The sequence below is a fragment of the Polypterus senegalus genome, chromosome 6 (assembly GCF_016835505.1).
Source record: "Polypterus senegalus isolate Bchr_013 chromosome 6, ASM1683550v1, whole genome shotgun sequence".
Taxonomy (NCBI): Eukaryota; Metazoa; Chordata; class Cladistia; order Polypteriformes; family Polypteridae; genus Polypterus; species Polypterus senegalus.
This window is the reverse complement of record NC_053159.1, coordinates 49,118,955-49,143,844: the sequence shown is the minus strand read 5'-3', so window position 1 is coordinate 49,143,844 and position 24,890 is coordinate 49,118,955. Positions and strand designations below refer to the sequence as shown.

Genomic DNA, 24,890 nt, shown 5'->3' with positions numbered 1-24,890 from the left:
AGTTAGATCAAAGCCAATGTTGGTATTCTGACATAATATAAAAAAATAATAAAAAAAAAATGTGATTATGAAAGAGCTTTAAAACTACAGCTAAAAGACCTGATCCAGTGTCCACTGATGTGATTCCTGGAGAAACATCTAGTTAATGATTCTGGTCTCAAAGTGTTTCCTTTTATTATTGTTGCTGTTGCTATGGCCATGACAGCAACACTTACATTAAATAAGAATCAAACAGTGCAGTGTCAACTCACAGTTGGTGAATAATGGATGTATTTTCCTACTGTTTGGAAATGTTACCTATGCCCCACCTTAAATGACCACATATACTTATAAACCTTGTTAAACACTTGGAAGCAAACTATACACAGACAAAGGTCATTACATATGCCAAAACCTATTGAGTGATGCATTTACAAACATTAAATAACTGCTAAACAGTGTGGCATAATCTGGCAAACAGGCCTGTACACCATACCTACTAACATATATATATCCTTTACTTATTTTGTTAAAATAGTCCTGACTCTTACCTGATGAAATACAGCCCCTTCCATTTGCTTTAGCATAAGAAGAAAACCTTCCGATTCCTCTTGCTGCAGCCTGTTTCTTTGAGGATGAAGTCGGATCACCAAACTTTGCTTGAAAAGCCTCTCCCACTCTGCCATGGTGGCGCAGTATAGAATTCATGCAAATACCTGATAAACAGTAGTAACAGGAACTTGTCAAAAACTCGGTAAACAGATTCACTTTGTTCATATACCATTAAGAACGTTTCATAGGTTTACAAGACAGGAAGACAGTGCAGGCTTGAGAATCAAAACTGTAACTACAATAGTAAGGGATCAAGTGCAAATCACCAGCTTCCTCTGCATCTATTAATATTTAAAATGTTACACAAAGACACAGAAGCTGAACAAAATAAATGGATGTTTATTTTGAACATTAAATAAATGTTTATAAACACCATAAAAACTGTCACATTGGGTTGGTCCATGGTTTTCCCAGGCATCCCTCGCTACTGGCCCAACTGAAAAATAACAGTGTCAAGAGGTCACAATATTTCTTGCTTTTGTCCTGTTTTAACAACAACATTTATTTCTAAAGCACATTTTCATACAAAGGATGTAGCTCAAAGTACAATTTTAAACTCAGTATAACCACTCTCACTTTACTTTGACAGTATTCTTTTGAAAACTTTTCATGGCCCTCGATTTTGCAGCATTCCTGGGCCCCTAGTGTTAATTTAAAGGGAAGTGAGAAAGCCAAAGAGGTTTTCAAAAATGATGTCACTCATCACTTCAGTGTAATTGGATATATTACTTTCAGAACTGCAATAGGACTTTATTGCTCCCAGTCGAATTCGATCAGTACTAATATATTGATTTCAATTCGGATACCATGGAATCTACATTGTGCAGAAACACATTGTTCCCCTGTGAAGTCTTCAGCGTGTTCAAGCTTTATTGAAGCTTTCCCTTACACAGTCTACCATTCATCAAACAGCTGGTACACGCATGCAGGATGGGTAAGTAGGGCAGCAAGAACACTGGCACATGTTCAGAGTGCCATATAAACCAAAAACCTACTATGAGATATATATTAACACTTCAAAAGAAAACAAAATGCAGGCAGTGGCCCAACGAGCAATTTTAGAAGAGCATTAATGAATTCTAGCCAAATTTTAAAGAAGCTTTGCTCCATTTCTCATGAGGAAAATAGGATTTGTTTTCTAGTTTTAAATGATACAAGACATTACTTTATGTTCCTATTGAGTCCAACACTATATGAGAAATAAGCAAATTATTTTCCTGCAAAATGGTCCTGGGTGAAAAATTCCCAAAACATACAACCTAATACGTCCAGTATGTTAAGACACCATCTGCAAGTGTTATTGTGTCTAACAGATGTCAGATCACTTCAATCTTAAAATTTTTCACCATACAAATCTTTCAGGGTGATACGCACCATGCTTTGCACAGACTAAAGAAATGTGCATGTTGTAAATAACTGGATAAAATTCCCTGTCTGGGATATTAATTGAAAGGTCACCTATGGGTTCATATTATCTATACTAATAAAATGCAAAGCCCTCACTGACTGACTGACTGACTCATCACTAATTCTCCAACTTCCTGTGTAGGTAGAACGCTGAAATTTGGCAGGCTCATTCCTTACAGCTTACTTACAAAAGTTAAACAGGTTTCATTTCGAAATTCTACGCGTAATGGTCATAACTGGAACCTATTTTTTCATCCATATACTATAATAGACTTCTGCTCGAAGCCCGTGGGAGGCGGAGTTACGCCTCCCACGTAATATAGTGCCTGCCCATATAAGGCCGTCCATCTGCGGCAATCCAATCGAAACACTGCCACTAAATATTCACGGGTGAAGGACTGTGCTTAGGCAGAGGAAGATGAGATGGTCAGTGTGGTGTTTGGCACAAACTGAGCGAAACTGCGAGAGAAATTTTTAAGTGCCGGGTCGTAGCTAACATTAAATACAGCCATGGACATCGCACGAGATGACACCAGCACAGCTGGGAAACTTCGATGCATGTACAGCGAGCGGTTAACGTGAACTGACGCAGTGCACAGACAAAAAGCAACAGTTCCAAAGAGCGCTGAACAAAAACCGAATTACACAATTGAAAAGGCAGCAAAAAATATGAAGCGTCTCATACATACAAGCATATTCATAAATCCAACTACTGCGGAAACAAAGCACACGTTGGAAAAAGTCAATGTCCCGCTGAAGGAAGACAGTGTAAAAAAAACCCGTGCATGCAGGTGTGTTAGGTCTCAGATAAAGAAGAAGACGAGCTGTTTATTGATGCAGTAAGAAACGAATCGATGAATGAAACCTGTCATCTTTACAACGATTCACAAACACGGAATGTAACTTGAACACAACACATCCTACAAATACGAACCTGATTGAAAGAAATAATGATAATCAAATCCTTGATGACCGCAACACTCAGTAACACTCACAAAACAAATACTGTATATTGACAGTCATGTTACGTTATTTTTAAAATGTTCCCTTTTCTTTTTCTAGCTTTTTTAACACACTACTTCTCCGCTGCGATACGCGGGTATATATATATGTATATATATATATATATATATATACCCGATCTACATACTCGAATAATGGATACTTTATTCGCCATCAATGATTGTTTTGGTAAAGCCATACTCAGTGTATTCATTAGATGAACGGTAAAAAAGTAAGGGCGAGGGGAGGATGACTAATTGAGGCATGCATGCTGTAGAGCGAGTCAACTCTATCTGAATTGCGCGATCACATTTGAAAAAATATATCTTTTCAAGTTCTATTTAGTCCATATGTGTCAAACTCAAGGGCGGGCCACATCCGCCCGGCGTAATTATATCCGCCCGAGATCATTTTATATACTGTATTATTGTTATTAAAGCCCGGGTATATGAAGCGCTGGTAACACAATAAACTACAGATCCCATAATGCAACGCTAGCTCACACGATGCTGAAGAGAAAAGTTGATTCTGAAAATAGAGCCTTTAAAAACCGATGGGAGGCTGAGTATATGTTTACTGAACCCGTGTGTCTCATTTTTGGAGCTATTGTGGCTGTAATTACAGAATTTAATCTAAGACGGCACTATAAAACAAAACATCAGGGTAACCTGAAAGACCTGAATGCAATGCAGAAGATACAGAAAGCAGAAGAATTAAATAAGAATCTGACACTTCAGCGGACGTTTTTACCCGTGCACAATCACAAACTGATTTCAATTGAGGCTGCTTTTATGGGAGACACAACCACTTGCCCCGCTTTCCCTGTTACCAAGTAATGTTAAACCAAGTCGTCACTACGGTGTTCCCAAATACGCACTTTGCTGATAAACTGAGCACACTGAGTTTGCAGGGCACTTTGGTGACTTTGAAGAACAAAAAAAGTCCGTCTACATGCGGCTCGAACCTTGTGCATGTTTGGTAGCACATATCTGTGTGAGAAGCTCTTCTCAGTGATAAAGACTAACAAAACAGCACACAGGAGTCGCCTCACTGATGAGCACCTGCAATCCATCCTGAGAATCTCCACAACACAGAACCTCACACCAAACAGAAACAAACCTGTGGCCAAAAAAAGATGCCAGGCGTCCAGCTCTAAAATGACATATGAGCAAAGACAACTGAATGATTTGATTTGTTATTGCTGAACGGAACACATTTTATTTATATTTCCAGGTTTTGTTATGCAGCATGTTCATATTTGAATTTGTATAATTTTGACAGGATATATTTTTATGGAGAGCAAAATCTTTTGGGATATTTAAAATCTAAGTTTATTTTTTATAAAATATAAAATTACATAAGAGTAAAGAAATTTGAATGTTTGTTCTTTTAACGTTTACTTTATTTCTAACTTGTATAATTTAGACAGGATATATTTTTATGGAGAGCAAAATATTATAAGTTGTTTAAGGTTTAAGTTGATTTATTCACGAATGATATTCCTGTCTGTTTTTACCATTCCTACCAAAGATATTTCTGTCGACTAAATAAAAATTCCTTCTATTTAAAATTTAAATAGAACTTGAACAAATCTGATAGTTCATAATATCCACGCAGACTTGCGTAAGAGCGGGAGTCATCCGTTTTAACAAGCAGCGTATTGCACTGATACGAAATAGCTGTGTGTGTATATATGTAGATATGTATGTATATGTATATATGTTTATATATGTGTGTGTGTGTGTGTGTATGTATATATATATATATATATATATGTATTTGTGTGTATATATGTGTGTGTATGTATGTATGTATGTATATATATGTATGTATATATGTGTGTGTGTATATATATGTGTATATGTATAGATATGTATATATATATATGTTTGTGTGTGTGTGTAAATATATATATATATATATATATATATATATATATATACACACATATACACATATACATATATATATATACACACATATACACACATATACATATATACATATATATATATATATGACAGCAACACTCATCACTCACAACAGTGACAAAACAATTACATTGACAATCATGTTACGTTATTTTCAAAATGTTTCCTTTTCTTTTCATTGCTTCTTTAACACTACTTCTCCGCTTCTTGGTAGTTTTCTATATATATATATATATATATATATATATATATATATATATATATATATATATATATATATATATATACACATATATACATATATACATATACATATACATATACATATATACATACATATACATATACATATATATATATATATATATATATACTAGAGAATACCAGCTTACTAGGAGAAGTAGTGTGTTAAAGAAGTTATGAAAAAGAAAAGCAAACATTTTAAAAATAACGTAAGATGATTGTTAATGTAATTGTTTTGTCATTGATATGAGTGTTGTTGTCATATCTATCTATTTATATATATATATATATCTTTATATATATCTTATATATATATATATATATAAAAATACCTGCGATTGGCAGCGGAGCAGTAAAAAGAAAAGGAAACATTTTAATAATAACGTAACATGATTGACAATGTAATTGTTTTGTCATTGTCATGAGTGTTGCTGGCATATATATATATATATATACACACACACACAGACACATATATAAACATATATATACATATATATAAATATATATATATATATACACATCTATACACATATATATATATATATATACATATACACACATACATATATATACATATACATATATATACACATACTGTATATATACACACACACATATATACATACTGTATATACAACATATACATATCTACATATATACTGTATATACACATATATATACAAATCTACATATATATATATATTAGGTGTGGGACTCGATTAAAAAAATTAATCCAATGAATTAATTAATCGTATGTAATCGCTCACGTAAATTTGCCCCAAATCGCAAATTTTTTTTTAATTTAAAAGCGGTTTTAGTGGGCGACAGAATCAAATAATAGACATGGACATGAATATTGTAAACTGAAGCTGTTTTAATTTCTGAAAAAAAGCTTTTAAACTGCATTTGAATTCAAAACAGAAACAAAAATATCATCCCTGGTTAAAATTGGGCAGACTTAAAAATAAAGTGGTAGTTTAAGTACTTTAAGTACATTTTTTTCAGAATAGTATTGTCTTTAAATAATAATAACCAAAATTTCAACATAAAGTGCAGTTTTCTTCTTAAAAAAATAAGTCAGAAACATAAAAGGTAATTTGACCAGCTTACTCTTTAAACTCTGAGTAACATTAGCCAAAATTATTTTGTACATTAGGCTAAAACAGTGTGATCATTGAACATTTTGTAATTAGATGTATTTAGAATTACTAAAGGTCACGGAAGTCCAATGATCCCCAGTAAGAGCCACAAAGTCCGCTTTCTGTAATGCATCTAATTTTGCTTGCTTTTCAGTGTGCACAAAACCATGCTTTTATCAAGGCTTACTCGGGTAGTCGAAATGATCAGTCGTAGGAGCGCGCTTTATTCCGACTCTAACATTTTTGTAGCTGTGATGTGTGCATCAGTGTAATGGATGTACCAGGAAATCATGCATTGACAAAAGTTCCGTTTGCTTGGAATTGAAAGTGTGATTAAATGCGTTTTTTTTTAGCGCGTTATGGAGTACATGCATCGAAGCTTCTCAGCTGTGCTTGTGCTAAGAAAGGGAAAATTTTAAAAATAACGTAACATGATTCTGCGTTAACCTAATATTTTTCATACGTCCCAAACCAAGGAGATCGAAGGTAAAATGAATTGGGTAGCGTCGTTACATAGTCATAAGCTCTAAGACTCTACAATTCTACGCCACAGCGTGTGGCTTGTCTATGCTAAAGTATGTATTGTAGATCGGGTATATATATATATACATTTATATATATACCCGTGTACGCAGTGGAGAAGTAGAAGTTATGAAAAGAAAAGGGAACATTTTAAAAATAACGTAACATGATTGTCAATATACAGTAATTGTTTTGTGAGTGTTATTGAATGTTGCTGTCATCAAGGATTTGATTATCATTATTTCTTTCAATCAGGCTCGTATTTGTAGGATGTGTTCAAGTTACATTCCGTGTTTGTCAATCGTTGTAAAGATAAGAGGTTTCATTCATCGATTAGTTCCTTACTGCATCAATAAACAGCTCGTCTTCCTTTTTATCTGTGATGTGACAAACTGCATGCACGGGTTTTTTTTACACTGTCTTCCTTTAGCAGGACATTCACTTTTTCCACCGTGTGCTTTGTTTCCTCAGTAGCTGCACTTATGAATATGATTGTATGTATAAGGCGCTTCATATTTTTTGCTGCCTTCTCAATTGTGTAATTCGGTTTTGTTCAGCACTCTTTGGAACTGTTGCTTTTGTCTGCGCATTGCGTCAGTTCCGTGAGCAGCTTGGTGTTCTTGCATCGAAGGTTCCCAGCTGTACTGGTGCCATGTCGTATAATGTCAGCTAAGACCCGGCACTTAAAAGTTTCTCTCGCAGTTTCAATGAGTTTGTGCCAAACACCACCCTGACCATCTCATCTTCCTCTGCATAAGCACAGTCCTTCACCCGTGAACATTTACCGGCAGTGTTTGTATTGGATTGGGCTGATGGGCGGCCTTATATGGGCAGGCACTAAATTACAAGCGCTAGTGGCAGCCTGTCTATGAACTTAATTTAATATAAACTTACGGTTCACGCCGTGCTTTGTTTCCGCAGTAGCTGTACTTATGAATATGCTTGTATGCATCATTTGCTTCATAATGTTTTTCTGCCTTCTCAATTGTGAAATGGCGTTTTGTGCTCATCGCTGTTTGGAGTTCTTCCTTGTTCTCTACGTACTTACGTAGGAGGCGTGATGATGTCACATGAAACTCCGCCCCCCACGGCCATCTCCAACTCAAGACTCCATTACATTATATGGGGAAAAATAGCTTCCAGTTATGACCCTTATGCGTAGAATTTCGAAATGAAACCTGCCCAACTTTTGTAAGTAAGCTGTAAGGAATAAGCCTGCCAAATTTCAGCCTTCTACCTACACGGGAAGTTGGAGAATTAGTGATGAGTGAGTGAGTGAGTGAGGACTTTGCCTTTTATTAGTATAGCTATATATATATACACACACGCACACACAATGGTCTAAACACACACCAGAATGACTAAAAAGAAAGAAAAATTCTGACTTGGCACACACAGTCATAGTGAGGCATTATGGAGACGTATTGCTGTTGGTATAAAGGAGCCCCAGTAGCATTTCTTGACACAATTCTGCTGAATACGAGTATGTTGATGGATGAAAGTTGTCCTTGTTCATACGTTATGGAGAGGATAATGTTCACAATCTTTGCCACTACCTCCAGAGAGTCCAGAGTGCGTCCCATAACTGAGCTGGTCCTTTAAATAAGCTTGTTGATTCAGTGGGCCACTCTTGAAGTGATGTTACCAGGCCAGCAAATCAAAGCATAGAAAACTGCACCAGCCATCACAGAGCAGCAGAAGATGTGAAGATGTCTCTTCCCACATTAAGGAGAAGAATGATAAATATTATAATATCTTAATAATGTATCTAAACCTGCTCCTCTATTTACTTTGTTGTTTTATTCTGCTTATCTTGGGATAGATAGAAGAGTGGAATGGGGGGAGTTTGCCACCTCACAGAGAGGAGTTCCTGTAGTTGTTAATCCTGAATGAAATCGGAATGTACAGCAGCACTGCAGCTGTGGGCTGTGCCTTCAAGACAGTTTAGAACATGTGAGCACAATGACTGAAGCTTTACCCCCTCATAATATACACTCCACATTCATTCCTTAACACTAGAATCCCTGAAGCCTATGAAAAAAGTCATAATTCCGGGCCACCTTAAATTCCTTTGCACCTCTCCATCAGTGTCTTTGTTTTGCAAATGTGTCAATCAGCAGAAGCAGCCTGCTATTCCATAACCCCACTGACGCAGCTTTATCTGGGTGTGAAGTGAATGGAGTTGTATTGGGTAAATATTAAATCTTTATTTGGAATATATGCATCTCATGTGTGTTCCATGTCTACAACAATCTGTGTAAATGTAGGATGACAGGAAATGCGAGGCAAGAAATGTTGAACACATAACTAGCATAGAATTTTTTTTCATTTTATAATATAATGTCAAAAGGCAGACATGAAGTATGTAATGTGTGAAGACTGAAGTCCAAATATCAAATAAACACTTTCATTAAAGGTATAACAAGTGTGCCTTTATTCAAAAATATAACCAAAGAAAAGGAAACTATTCTATTTGCATGTTGCTGCCAATATGTAAAAAACGAAGCGTAAATACCACTTGTATGGATGGTATAGAGGTAAGAACAGCTGATTCTAAAACAAGATTTTGCGGCTTCAATCCAGGGTCTTCCCTGTATTTTTCATTTTGAGTTGTAGCTTCAGTTATTTTTACAATTATATAATTAAAAACATACATTTGCTTTGAGTCTGTTGTAGCTGGTGTATAGTTTTGCTACTTGTAATCGCTGAAGGGATAAAAGCAGACACAAAAACGCTGGTGAAACATATCTTCTTGGTACCTTGTTGTCCCTTGAATTTTTTCTTTAAATTCAGTTTTATTCTTGAACTACCAAAATACCCGCGTTTCGCAGAGGAAAAGTAGTGTGATAAAGAAGTTATGAAAAAGGAAACATTTTAAAAATAACATAACATGCTTGTCAATGTAATTTTTTTGTCATTGTTATGAGTGTTTCTGTCATATATATATATATATATATATATCTATACTGTATATATATATATATATATATATATATAGATATATGTATATAAATATATATATATATATTTATATATACACATATCTATATCTATATATATATTTATATACATATATCTATATCTATATACACACACATATACTCATCTACATATATACACATATCAACATATATACAGTAATCCCCTGCTATATCGCGCTTCGACTTTCGTGGCTAAACTCTATCGCGGATTTTATATGTAAGCATAACTAAATATATAATGCGGATTTTTCGCTGCTTCGCGGGTTCGACGGACAATGGGTCTTTTTACTTCCTGTACATGCTTCCTCAGTTAGTTTGCCCAGTTGATTTCATACAAGGGACGCTATTGGAGGATGACTGAGAAGCTAACCAATCATAGCACGCAGTTAATGTCTCCTGACTGAGAAGCTAACCAATCAGACCACGCAGTTAAGTTCCTGTGTGCTGAATGCAGTGTTAACCAGGAAGTCTCATCTCTCTAATTCAGCATCAACGTGTTTCGCTGTGTAAAGAGTTAACTTTTGTGCATAGTCAAGCCCTTCATTATGGCTTCAAAACTATCTGCTCCTGCTACTGCTTCAATGAGGCTATGATTCTTTTTACTTAAAAAGAAGGAAAGGAATATAAGATCTACGGCCGCAGTGTCCTTGGAACGCAACCCCCGCGATCGAGGAGGGATTACTTTATACACATAATACAGTATACACACATACAGATAAATATACACACATATATATACACACACACACATATATACATATTGCACGGACATATCAGGCTCACTTTTGATATCCGCAAGAACATTGTGTCTTATGTATTAGATGACTGGGCGAGGTTCAAAGTGTGGACTGATGATGGTACAGGAGATAATTATAGTACACAGGAGCACTATAAGAATGAAATGCTTAAGCCCTTCACCTATGGTTCTGCGTGTGAGTTGATGGCTGCCGCTGAATTCTTTGGTTGTCGCTTTCAAGTGTACCAAAATGGGCAGATATTTTACACCTTTGGAGAACCGTCAATGCAATTTCCAGTAAGGCTCTGCTTCGCAATGACAATTAATAAGTCTCAGGGACAAACACTACAAAAGGTTGGCATTGATTTGAGGCAGGATTGCTTTTCACATGGCCAACTGTATGTTGCATGCTCAAGAGTGAGCTCAGCACACAGCTTAGTCATATTACAACCAGAGGGCCGAACTGACAATGTGGTATACAGAGAGATCCTTAACAATTAATTTTTTACATATTTTCCTTCAGTCTAAAAAATAAAAATATTCAGACAGTATTTCACCGCTGCGAAGCGCGGGTATTTTGCTAGTATATATATATACATATACAGTAATCCCTCCTCGATCGCGGGGGTTGCGTTCCAGACCCCCCCCGCGATAGGTGAAAATCCGCGAAGTAGAAACCATATGTTTGTGTGGTTATTTTTATATATTTTAAGCCCTTATAAACTCTCCCACTCTGTTAACATTATTAGAGCCCTCTAGACATGAAATAATACCCTTTAGTCAAACGTTTAAACTGTGCTCCATGACAAGACAGAGATGACAGTTCTTTCTCACAATTAAAAGAAAGCAAACATATCTTATCTTCAAAGGAGCGCCGTCATAAAGGAGCGCGTCAGGAGCAGAGAATGTCAGAGATAGCGCTCGCAAAGAAAAGCAAAAAATCAATACATGCTTTTAAGTATACAGAAGCACCGCGATAAAGCGGCATTTTGTAGAGGAGCGCCCGTGTCCTCTGTGCAACAGCCCTCTGCTCACACCCTCCGTCCAGGCAGAGAGAGTGAGAAAGATAGAGAGAAGCAAACAAGCACAGCGCGGGAAGCATATCTTATAGCATTGAGGAGTTTTAGTTAATATGTAATACATGCTGTGATTGGGTAGCTTCTAAGCCATCCACCAATAGCGTCCCTTGTATAAAATCAACTGGGCAATCAAACTGAGGAAGCATGTAACCTAAATTAAAAGACCATTGTCCATGAAAGCGGCGAACCAGTGAAAAATCTGTGATATATATTTAGATGTGCTTACATTTAAAATCCAAGCGATAGAGTGAAACCGCTGAAAGTCAAAGCGATATAGCGAGGATTACTGTATATATATATATATATATTTATTATTATATATATATATATATATATATATATATATATATATATATATATATATATATATATATATATATATATATATATATTATATTAGGGGTGTAACGGTACACTAAAATGTAATTTCGGTTCGGTTCATTTTCTTGAGGTACTCGGTTCGGTTCATTTTCGGTACAAAAAAGGCAGGAAAAAAATTACTTTAAATGCTTTTATTTAAAAAAAAAAATACAAACAATAGAATTTGTATAAATAAATTAAAGCAACCCATTTGGGTGATATTTCAAATAAATTAGACTCTGAGTTTTTAAAACTATTTTAGCAATTTAAATAAACAAGTAACAAATGTAAACTTTGAACATGTAGCTGCAACAGCCTGAATATGACAAATAAAACTATTCAAGCTTAAAGTTTTTGGCTAGAAAGATTAATTTATCCACATTTTCTGCAGAAAGCACAGATCTGGTTGCAGTGACAATATCTCCAGCAGTGGAGAAGACCCGTTCACTAGCAACAGAGGTAGCTGGAATACAGAGGTAACGCTTTGCGAGTTTTGCTATGTGTGGGTATGTAGCCTCATTGCCTTTCCACCAAAGAAGAGGATCAGCTTCAAGGGAAAGGCACCCTGAAGCTCTGTACTTACTGACATCTTCTTGGACCTGCTGACTAAAGTGAGGATGTGATGGTATTTCGTAGCGAGGCTCAAGAACTTTAATCATATACTTAAAGCCAGCGTTCTCAACAACTGAATATGGACGTAATCCTGTAGCTATGAAGACTCCAATACCATGTATTATTGCTTTGGCCCGGTCAGAGTTGCTCGCTAGATGTTGTTTAAAAGCTGAAGTTATCGATGTTACTGTTTGTACCAAGCTGGTTTTCTTTCTTGTTGAGGAAACATTCACAGATGGATGGTGCCGTTTAAAGTGTGTCAACATATTAGACGTGTTTCATGCAGCGTACCCGATCTCCGTGGTGGAACAATGTCGACAAACAACTTTGGATTTATCCACTTGCCGTTGTCCATCGGTAACTTTAACTGGGAAGCCAAAGTGTTCCCAGACAGGAGAACGTAATGAGCTGGGAGGGTCTTCCAGCTCAGGCTTCGCTTGCATTTGCCATAACCCCATTTGTCACGCTCTGCGAGCTACTGGCGCGCTCTCCCTCATCCAGTGTCCGACACTCAGAGGCGTCCCGTGCGGAAACTCACCCAAGACTTTAGTTCCGCTTGGGGTGTTTAGATCGCACTAGTAATAGATTTAATGAGAAAAATGCATAAAATATAACCAAACGCGATACGCAAGTGGACCGAACCGAACATGCAAAACCGAAACGGTTCAATACATCCATGTGAACCGTTACACCCCTAATATATATATTATCTATACTAAGAAGAGGCAAAGCCCTCACTCACTCACTCACTCATCACTAATTCTCCAACTCCCAGTGTGGGTGGAAGGCTGAAATTTGGCAGGTTCATTCCTTACAGCTTCCTTACAAAAGTTGGGCAGGTTTCATTTCGAAATTCTACGCGTAATGGTCATAACTGGAAGCTGTTTTCTCCATTTACTGTAATGGAGATGAGCTTGAACGCCGTGGGGCGGAGTTTCGTGTGACATCATCACGCCTCACGTAATCACGCAGTACATAGAAAATCAGGAAGACCTCAAAAGCGCTGAAGAAAACATGCATTATATAATTGAGAAGGCAGCTAAACAATAAGAAGCGAGCGAGTGACATATACAACCATATTGATGAGTTCTGCTACTTCGGAAACAAAGCACGATGTAAACCTACACTTTAAATTAAGTTCATAGACAGGCTGCCGCTGGCGTTTGTAATTTAGTGCCTGCCCATATAAGGCCGTCCGTCAGCGGCAATCCAATAGCAAACTCCCACTAAATATTCGCGGGTTGAAGGACTGTGCTTATGCAGAGGAAGATGAGATGGTCAGCGTGGTGTTTGGCACAAACTCAGCGAAACTGCGAGAGAAAGTTTTAAGTGCCAGGACTAAGGTAACATTAAATACAGCCATGGACATAGCACGAGATGGCACCAGCACAACTGGGGAACTTCGATGCATGTACACCGAAGCGGCTCACGTGAACTGGCGCAGTGCACAGATAAAAGCAACAGTTCCAAAGAGCTGAACAAAACCAATTACACAATTGAAAAGGCAGCAAAAATATGAAGCGCCTGATACATACAAGCATATTCATAAATATGCTGTTACTGTGGAAACAAAGCACACGGTGGAAAAAGTCAATGTCCTGCTAAAGGAAGACAGTGTAAAAAACCCGTGCATGCAGTGTGTCAGGTCTCAGATAAAGAAGAAGACGAGCTGTTTATTGATGCAGTAAGAAACGAATCGATGAATGAAACCTGTCATCTTTACAACGATTGACAAACACGGAATGTAACTTGAACACAACACATCCTACAAATACAAACCTGATTGAAAGAAATAATGATAATCAAATCATTGATGACAGCAACACTCAGTAACACTCACAAAACAAATACTGTATATTGACAGTCATGTTACGTTATTTTTAAAATGTTCCCTTTTCTTTTCTAGCTTTTTAACACACTACTTCTCCGCTGTGATACGCGGGTATATATATATTTATATATATATCCCGATCTACATACTCGAATAATGGATACTTTATTCGCCATCAATGATTGTTTTGGTAAAGCCATACTCAGTGTATTCATTAGATGAACGGTAAAAAAGTAAGAGCGAGGGAGGATGACTTATTGAGGCATGCAGGCTGTAGTGCGCGTCAACTCTATCTGAATTGCGCGATCACATTTGAAAAAATATATCTTTTCAAGTTCTATTTAGTCCATATGTGTCAAACTCAAGGGCATGGGCCACATCCGGCCCGGCGTGTAATTATATCCAGCCCGTGAGATCATTTTATATACTGTATTATTGTTATTAATGGCCCGGGTATATGAAGCGCTGGTAACACAATAAACTACAGATCCCATAATGCAGCGCTTCAGCTGCCTTGCGAACACTTACGCGTTAATCAAGTCTAGCTTATGATGCTGCAAGTTATTGCGAAGCTAGCTCACACGATGCTGAAGAGAAAAGTTGATTCTGAAAATAGAGCCTTTAAAACCGATGGGAGGCTGAGTATATGTTTACTGAACCCGTGTGTCTCATTTGTGGAGCTAATGTGGCTGTAATTACAGAATTTAATCTAAGACGGCACTATGAGACAAAACATCAGGGAGTTCTGTGTTGTGGAGATTCTCAGGATGGATTGCAGGTGCTCATCAGTGAGGCTGAAAGACCTGAATGCAATGCAGAAGATACAGAAAGCAGAAGAATTAAATAAGAATCTGACACCAGCGGACGTTTTACCGTGCACAATCACAAAGTGATTTCAAGTGAAGTTGCTTTTATGGGAGACACAAATGCACCAGTGCAACTTTCCCTGTTGCCAAGTAATGTTAAACCAAGTCGTCACTACGGTGTTCCCAAATCGCACTTTGCTGATAAACCGAAGCGCACTGAGTTTGCACGGCGCTTTGGTGACTTTGAAGAACAAAAAAAGTCCGTCTACATGCGGCTCGAACCTTGTGCATGTTTGGTAGCACATATCTGTGTGAGAAGCTCTTCTCAGTGATAAAGACTAACAAAACAGCACACAGGAGTCGCCTCACTGATGAGCACCTGCAATCCATCCTGAGAATCTCCACAACACAGAACCTCACACCAAACAGAAACGAACCTGTTGCCAAAAATAGATGCCAGGCGTCCAGCTCTAAAATGACATATGAGCAAAGACAACTTAATGATTTGATTTGTTATTGCTGAAAGGAACACATTTTATTTATATTTCCAGGTTTTGTTATGCAGCATGTTCATATTTGAATTTGTATAATTTTGAAAGGATATATTTTTATGGAGAGCAAAATCTTTTGGGATATTTAAAATCTAAGTTTATTTTTTATATAAATTTACATAAGAGTAAAGAAATTTGAATGTTTGTTCTTTTAAGTTATTTAAGGTTTGAGTTGATTTATTCACAAATAATATTCCTGTCTGTTTTTACCATTCCTACCAAAGATATTTCTGTCGACTAAATAAAAATTCCTTCTATTTAAAATTTAAATAGAACTTGAACAAATCGATAGTTCATAATATCCACGCAGACTTGCACGTAAGAGCGGGAGTTATCCGTTTTAACAAGCAGCGTATTGCACTGATACTGAAATAGCTGTGTGTGTATATATGTAGATATGTATGTATATGTATATATATGTTTATATATGTGTGTGTATATATATGTGTATATGTATATATATGTATATATATATGTATATATATATATATATATATATATGTGTGTGTATATATGTATGTATGTATGTGTGTATGTATATGTATGTATATATATATATATATATATATATATATATATATATATATATATATATATTATATATATATATATATATATATATATATATATATATATATATATATATATATATATATATATATATATATATATATGACAGCAACACTCATCACTCACAACAGTGACAAAACAATTACATTGACAATCATGTTACGTTATTTTCAAAATGTTTCCTTTTCTTTTTCATTGCTTCTTCAACACACTACTTCTCCGCTGCGAAGCGCGGGTATTTTGCTAGTATATATATATAAACTCGGTTCACGAACGTCCCGGTTCATAACCAAAAAGCTCGCCAAACTTTTGCCTCGGTTCACAACCACACACTTGGTATACGAACAAGCCAGTTTCCCTTGCCTGTCTGAGCTGAGCTGAGAGAGAAAGAGCGAGCGAGCACGTGCCTGTTGGGGGCGGGGGGCGGGGACGGAGGAGGATATTGCTGCACGTGTTTGCCTGCCTATCTGTAGGCTGTAGTGCAAGTGAACCATCCCCCCTACCACAGGCAGCCTGAGAGAGAAAGAGAGCTGCCATGCTTTTTCATTTAAGCAAAGCTGCTCCTTGTTCATGGTTTTCAATAAGATGTGCACTCTCTTTGTGCTCTACAGTATTTCGTGTGCTTTTGCAGTTATCCATGGCTTCTAAGCAAGTGGAGAGTGGTCAGAAGTAAGTTTTGAAGAAAATTGAAATCGAAGTAAAGAAAGAAATTACAAGAGGTGGAAAACTGTTTACCAGTTTACTCATTTACCAATCGGAGAACCCTCGTGCTTTCAAGCAGCACAATGTAAACAAAGCCAGACTGCCAGTAATGTGGAGGGTCACAAGAACTTTGTTTTTGTAATGGCTGCATGAGGCTTTCACTCCCACCAGCTAAACAGCTAAAAGCACCAGAAACCCAAAAAAATCACAAGATAGAAAACACCTGAAGGAAACCACTTCATGCCAGAACTCGACTCATGCAAGGTTAGTTTTCTTGGTGGTTTTTGTATTATGGATATTTCAAAAGTTAATTTTTTAGTTCATAATGCGATTTGTTGCAATGTTATTTTTCTCTTTTTTCAAATGTTCCATTTTTTCCTTGTTCTTAAAACTCATGAAAGTGTTTACAGATGGAGTTTTTCATAGCGCGATTAGGTGCGATGTTACATTTCTCTTTTTTCAAATGTTCGCTTTTTTTCCCTGTGCTTAAAACTCATTAAAAAAATTGTTTACATGGAGGACTTCATCGTGTAATTTGTTGCAATGTTACTTTTTTGGTTGCTTGTGAGTTGGTTTTTAAATGCAGTTCGGATTTGTGCGATGTTTTTTTCTGCTGTGCTTAAAATTCGTTTACAGTGATCGGGCTTTAGGTTTAATAGCGTGATCTCCTGCAGTCTTACTTTTTTGTTTGCTTGTGAGTTGGTTATTTCAAGCGCTTCGGATTTGTTGTTCCATTTTTTTTCTGCTGTGCTTAAAACTCATTTTAAAAAAAATGCTGCACGATTACGTGCTACAGAGAGATTATAGAGCGCGAGCGAGCAAGCGCAGAGAGAGCACAGGCAGCTGACAGGGAAGGGATGGGGGGAGGATAGGTGTGTGTGTGTGGGTGTGTGTGCACGCGCTCGCGCTACACAGAGAGAGAGAGCGTGAGCCAGCGTGCTCCTGTAAGGGAGATAGGGAGGGAGGGGCTTTGGTGGTGTGTGTGCTACAGAGAGAGAGAGAGAGAGAGCGCGCGAGCGAGCCTGCTCGTGTAGCTGATCAGGGAGCCTGTGTATTTTGTGTCAGTGTTATTCAATGTTTTTACATTAGTTTACTATTACACTGTGGATTCTATGGTGTAATTAACTATATTTGTGCTTAATCTTTACATATTTTCATACAGTTTGTACGGTCTGGAACGGATTAATTGTATTTACATACAATCCTATGGGGGAAACTGCTTCGGTTCATGACCAACTCGGTTTACCACCAAAGTTCTGGAACAAATTATGGTCGTGAACCGAGGTTCCGCTGTGTGTATATATATATATATAATTTATTTTGTGAAGGACAGCCGGGTCCTATGCCCGACAGGGACGCCCCTGCTGCTTATGTTCCGGGGGAGCCGCCATGGACAGTCCAGTACCTCCCCTGGGACGCTTGGTGGCAGCCTCACTGGCCGACGGTGTTTTCCCAACCACCCGCAGGGCTCCATGGGAGATGGAGTCCTCCACAGCTTGGTTGGGGCCCACGGTGGCCGCTAGGGGAGCTGCCTGCTTCCCACAGCCTGGCTGGACAAGCCTGCAGCCCCACCCGGAAGTGCAATTAGGACCAGGTGGTTAATCACCTGGAACGCTTTCGGGTGGGCTATAAAAGGGCCCAGCCACCACCACTCGGGGAGCCAGAGTTGGGAGGAAGGAGACGAAGCTTGTCTGGGAGGAGTGGTGGAGCGAGGTGGAGAATTGCTGTTTGCTGTGAGTTTGTGCTTTGGGACTGTGTTTGGGCTGTGTGGCACGGGGAAGACGTGTCACACAGCTGAAGAAAAAATAAAGCCTGTGTGTTTTTGTACACGTGCCTCTGCGTGGTCTATGCCGGGTCGGGCGCTATATAGCGTTTTCACAATGTATATACACACACATAATATATATATATACATATATATATACATACATATATATACATACATATATACATATATATACATATATATATATACATACATATATATATACATATATATATATATATATATACACAGGGAACCAGGAATCACTGATATACATATATATACACACATATATATATATATATATATATATATATATATATATATATATATATATATATATATATATATATATATATATATATATATATATAATATATAAACTGCTCAAAAAATTAAAGGAACACTTTGAAAACACATCAGATCTGAATGGGAAAAAGAAATCCTCCTGGACATCTATACTGATATAGACTGGGTAATGTGTTAGGAACGAAAGGATGCCACATCGTATGATGGAAATGAAAATGATCAACCTACAGAGCCCTGAATTCAAAGACGCCCCAAACATCAGAGTGAAAAAATTATATGGCAGGCTAGTCCATTTTGCCAAAATTTAATTGCAGCAACTCAAAATTGTACGCAGCCTTTATATGGCCCCTGTGTTCTTGTATACATGCCTGACAACATCGGTGCATGCTTCTAATGAGATGACAGATGGTGTTGTGGGAGATCTCCTCCCAGATCTGGACCAGGGAATCACTGATACATATATATATATATATATATATATATATATATATATATACACACATACATATATATATATATATATATATACACACACATACATATATATATATATATATATATATATATATATATACACATATATATACATATATATACACACACATATATACACACACATATATATATATATACATATATATACACACATATATATATATATATATATATATATATATATATATATATATATATATACACATACATATACTGCTCAAAAGAATTAAAGGAACACTTATTAATCAGAGTATAGCATAAAGTCAATGAAACTTATGGGATATTAATCTGGTCAGTTAAGTACCAGAGGGGGTTGTTAATCAGTTTCAGCTGCTGTGGTGTTAATGAAATTAACAACAGATGCACTAGAGGGGCAACAATGAGATGACTCCCAAAACAGGAATGGTTTAACAGGTGGAGGCCACTGACATTTTTCCCTCCTCATCTTTTCTGACTGTTTCTTAACTAGTTTTGCATTTGGCTTCAGTCAGTGCCACTACTGGTAGCATGAGGCGAAACCTGGACCCTACAGAGATTGCACAGGTAGTCCAACTTCTCCAGGATGGCACATCAATACGTGTCATTGCCAGAAGGTTTGCTGTGTCTCCCTGCACAGTCTCAAGGGCATGGAGGAGATTCTAGGAGACAAGCAGTTACTCTTGGAGAGCTGGAGAGGGCCATAGAAGGTCCATAACCCATCAGCAGGACCAGTATCTGCTCCTTTGGGCAAGGAGGAACAGGATGAGCACTGTCAGAGCCCTACAAAATGACCTCCAGCAGGCCACTGGTGTGAATGTCTCTGACCAAACAACCAGAAAGACTTCATGAGGGTGACCCAAGGGCCCCATGTCCTCTAATGGGCCCTGAGCTCACTGCCCAGCAGCATGCAGCTCGATTGGTATTCGCCATAGAATACCAGAATTGGCAGATACACCACTGGTGCCCTGTGCTTTTTACAGATGAGAGCAGGTTCACCCTGAGCACGTGACAGAAGTGAAAGGGTCTGGAGAAGCCATGGAGAACATTATGCTGCCTGTAACATCATTCAGCATGAGCAGTTTGGTGGTGGGTTAATGATTGTCTGAGGGGAGGCATATCCATGGAGGGTCACACAGACCGCTACAGGCTTGACAAAGGCACCTTGGCTGCCATTAGGTATCAGGATGAAATCCTTGGACCCATTGTCAGAACCTATGCTGGTACAGTGGCTCCTGGTGCACGACAATTCCTGGCCTCATGTGGTGAGAGTATGCAGGCAGTTCCTGGAGGATGAAGGAATTGATACAATTGACTGGCCACCACACTTTCCTGACCTAAATCCAATAGAACACCTCTGGGACATTATGTTTTGGTCCATCCAATGCCACCAGGTTGCACCTCAGACTGTCCAGGAGATCAGTGATGCCCTGGTCCAGATCTGGGAGGAGATCCCCCACAACACCATCTGTCATCTCATTTAAAAGTATGCACCGATGTTGTCAGGCATGTATACAAGAACACAGGGGCCATACAAAGTGCTGCGTACAATTTTGAGTTGCTGCAATTAAATTTTGGCAAAATGGACTAGCCTGCAACATAATGTTTTCACTCTGATTTTTGGGGCGTCGTTGAATTCAGGGCTCTGTAGGTTGATCATTTTCATTTCCATAAAACGATGTGGCATCCTTTCATTCCTAACACATTACCCAGTCTATATCAGTATAGATATCCAGGAGGATTTCTTTTTCCCCATTGAGATCTGATGTGTTTTCAAAGTGTTCCTTTAATTTTTTTGAGCAGTTTATATATACATACTAGCAAAATACCCGCGCTTCGCAGCGGAGAAGTAGTGTTAAAGAAGCAATGAAAAGAAAAGGAAACATTTTGAAAATAACGTAACCTGATTGTCAATGTAATTGTTTTGTCACTGTTGTGAGTGATGAGTGTTGTTGTCATATATATATATATTTACACACACACACATAAACATATATATATATACATATCTATACATATACACATATATACATACATATATATCTACATATATACACACACATATACATACATACACACACACATATACTGTATAAACATATATATACATATACATACATATCTACATATATACACACACAGCTATTTCGTATCAGTGCAATACGCTGTTTGTTAAAACGGTTGACTCCCGCTCTTACGTGCAATAACAAATCAAATCATTCAGTTGTCTTGTATATTTACATATATATATACCCGCGTATACATGGCGAGATAGTGTGTTAAAAAAGCTAGAAAAGAAAAGGAACATTTTAAACATAACGTAACATGACTGTCAATATACAGTATTTGTTTTGTGAGTGTTACTGAGTGTTGCTGTCATCAAGGATTTGATTATCATTATTTCTTTCAATCAGGTTCGTATTTGTAGGATGTGTTGTGTTCAAGTTACATTCCGTGTTTGTCAATTGTTGTAAAGATGACAGGTTTCATTCATCGATTCGTTTCTTACTGCATCAATAAACAGCTTCGTCTTCTTCTTTATCTGAGACCTGACACACTGCATGCACGGGTTTTTTTTACACTGTCTTCCTTTAGCGGGACATTGACTTTTTCCAACGTGTGCTTTGTTTCCGCAGTAGTTGGATTTATGAATATGCTTATATGTATCAGACGCTTCATATTTTTTGCTGCCTTTTCAATTGTGTAATTCGTTTTTTGTTCAGCGCTCTTGGAACTGTTGCTTTTTATCTGTGCACTGCGTCAGTTCACGTGAGCCACTCGGTGTACTTGCATCGAAGGTTCCCAGCTGTGCTGGTGCCATCTCGTGCTATGTCCATGGCTGTATTTAATGTTACCTTAGTCCTGGCACTTAAAACTTTCTCTCGCAGTTTCGCTGAGTTTGTGTCAAACACCACCCTGACCATCTCATCTTCCTCTCCATAAGCACAGTCCTTCACCCGTGAATATTTACCCGTGGCAGATTGCTATTGGATTGCCGCTGACGGACGGCCTTATATGGGCAGGCACTAAATTACAAACGCCAGCGTAGCCTGTCTATGAATTTAATTTAAAGTGTAGGTTTACATCGTGCGTTGTTTCCGAATTAGCAGAACTCATGAATATGGTTGTATATGTCACTCGCTTCGCTTCTTATTGTTTCGCTTCCTTCTCAATTATATTATGCATGTTTTCTTGAGCGCTTTTTTGCGGTCTTCCTGTTTTTCTATGTACTGCGTGATTACGTGGGAGGCGTGATGATGTCACACAAAACTCCGCCCCTTCATGCGTTGAAGCTCATCTCCATACATATATATATATATATATATATATATATATATATATATATATATATATATATATATATATATACATACACATACACATACACATACACATACACATACACATATATATATATATATATATATACACACATATATATACACACATATGTATATATCTATACTAATAAAAGGCAAAGCCCTCACTCACTCACTCACTCACTCACTCACTGACTCACTCACTCACTCACTCACTCACTCACTCATCACTAATTCTCCAACTTCCCGTGTGGGTGGAAGGCTGAAATTTGGCAGGTTGATTCCTTACAGCTTCCTTACAAAAGTTGGACAGGTTTTATATCGAAATTCTACGCGTAATGGTCATAACTGGAAGCAGTTTTCTCCATTTACTGTAATGGAGATGAGCTTCAACGCCGTGGGGAGTTTCGTGTGACATCATCACGCCTCCCGTAATCACGCAGTACATAGAAAACCAGGAAGACCTCAAAAAGCGCTGAAGAAAACATGCATTATATAATTGAGAAGGCAGCGAAACAATAAGAAGCGAGCGAGTGACATATACAACCATATTCATGAGTTCTGCTACTTGAAACAAAGCACGATGTAAGCCTACACTTTAAATTAAGTTCATAGACAGGCTGCGCTGGCGTTTGTAATTTAGTGCCTGCCCATATAAGGCCATCCGTCAGCGGCAATCCAATAGCAAACTGCCACGGGTAAATATTCACGGGTGAAGGACTGTGCTTATGGAGAGGAAGATGAGATGGTCAGGGTGGTGTTTGACACAAACTCAGCTTAAACTGCCAGAGAAAGTTTTAAGTGCCAGGACTAAGGTAACATTAAATAAAGCTATGGACATAGCACGAGATGGCACCAGCACAGCTGGGAACCTTTGATGCAAGTACACCGAGTGGCTCACGTGAACTGATGCAGTGCACAGATAAAAGCAACAGTTCCAAAGAGCTGAACAAAACCGAATTACACAATTGAAAAGGCAGCAAAAATATGAAGCGTCTGATAAGCATATTCATAAATGCAGCTACTGTGGAAACAAAGCACACGGTGGAAAAAGTCAATGTCCGCTAAAGGAAGACAGCGTAAAAAAAAAACCCGTGCATGCAGTTTGTCACATCACAGATAAAAAGGAAGACGAGCTGTTTATTGATGCAGTAAGGAACTAATCGATGAATGAAACCTCTTATCTTTACAACGATTGACAAACACGGAATGTAACTTGAACACATCCTACAAATACGAGCCTGATTGAAAGAAATAATGATAATCAAATCCTTGATGACAGCAACATTCAATAACACTCACAAAACAATTACTGTATATTGACAATCATGTTCCGTTATTTTTAAAATGTTCCCTTTTCTTTTCATAACTTCTACTTCTCCACTGCTACACGGGTATATATATAAATGTATATCTATAGCCCGATCTACAATATATACTTTAGCATAGACAAGCGGTGGCGCAATTGTAGAGTCTTCGCCTCTAACGACATTCGAGGTTCGATTCCCGAGAGGGGATGTACTGACTATGTACGCGCGCTACCGATTCATTTTACCTTCCCATCTCCTTGGTTTGGGACGTATGAAAAAATATTAGGTTAACGCAGAATCATGTTACGTTATTTTTAAAATTTTCCCTTTCTTAGCACAAGCACAGTTGAGAAGCTTCGATGCATGTACTCCATAACGTTAAAAATAGCGCATTTAATCACACTTTCAATTCCAAGCAAGCGGGAACTTTTGTCAATGCATGATTTCCTGGTACATCCATTACACTGATGCACACATCACAGCTACAAAAATGTTAGAGTCGGAATAAAGCGCGTTCCTACGACTGATCATTTCGACTACCCGAAACCTTGATAAAAGCATGGTTTTGTGCACACTGAAAAGCAAGCAAAATTAGATGCATTACAGAAAGCGGACTTTGTGGCTCTTACTGGGGATCATTGGACTTCCG

At 37.7% G+C, this 24,890-nt stretch overlaps 1 protein-coding gene across 1 annotated transcript in view; it reads right to left on the bottom strand.

Annotated features, from left to right (window-relative positions):
- The window catches only part of nphp4 (nephronophthisis 4), a 720,990-nt gene that overhangs the window by 656,294 nt on the left and 39,806 nt on the right, over nucleotides 1-24,890 (bottom strand). Inside the window, exon 2 of the mRNA XM_039755993.1 lies at nucleotides 531-695. Within this exon, the coding sequence (XP_039611927.1) occupies nucleotides 531-665 (135 nt within the window). The 5' untranslated portion in view covers nucleotides 666-695. The remainder of the gene's footprint in view (nucleotides 1-530; nucleotides 696-24,890) is intronic.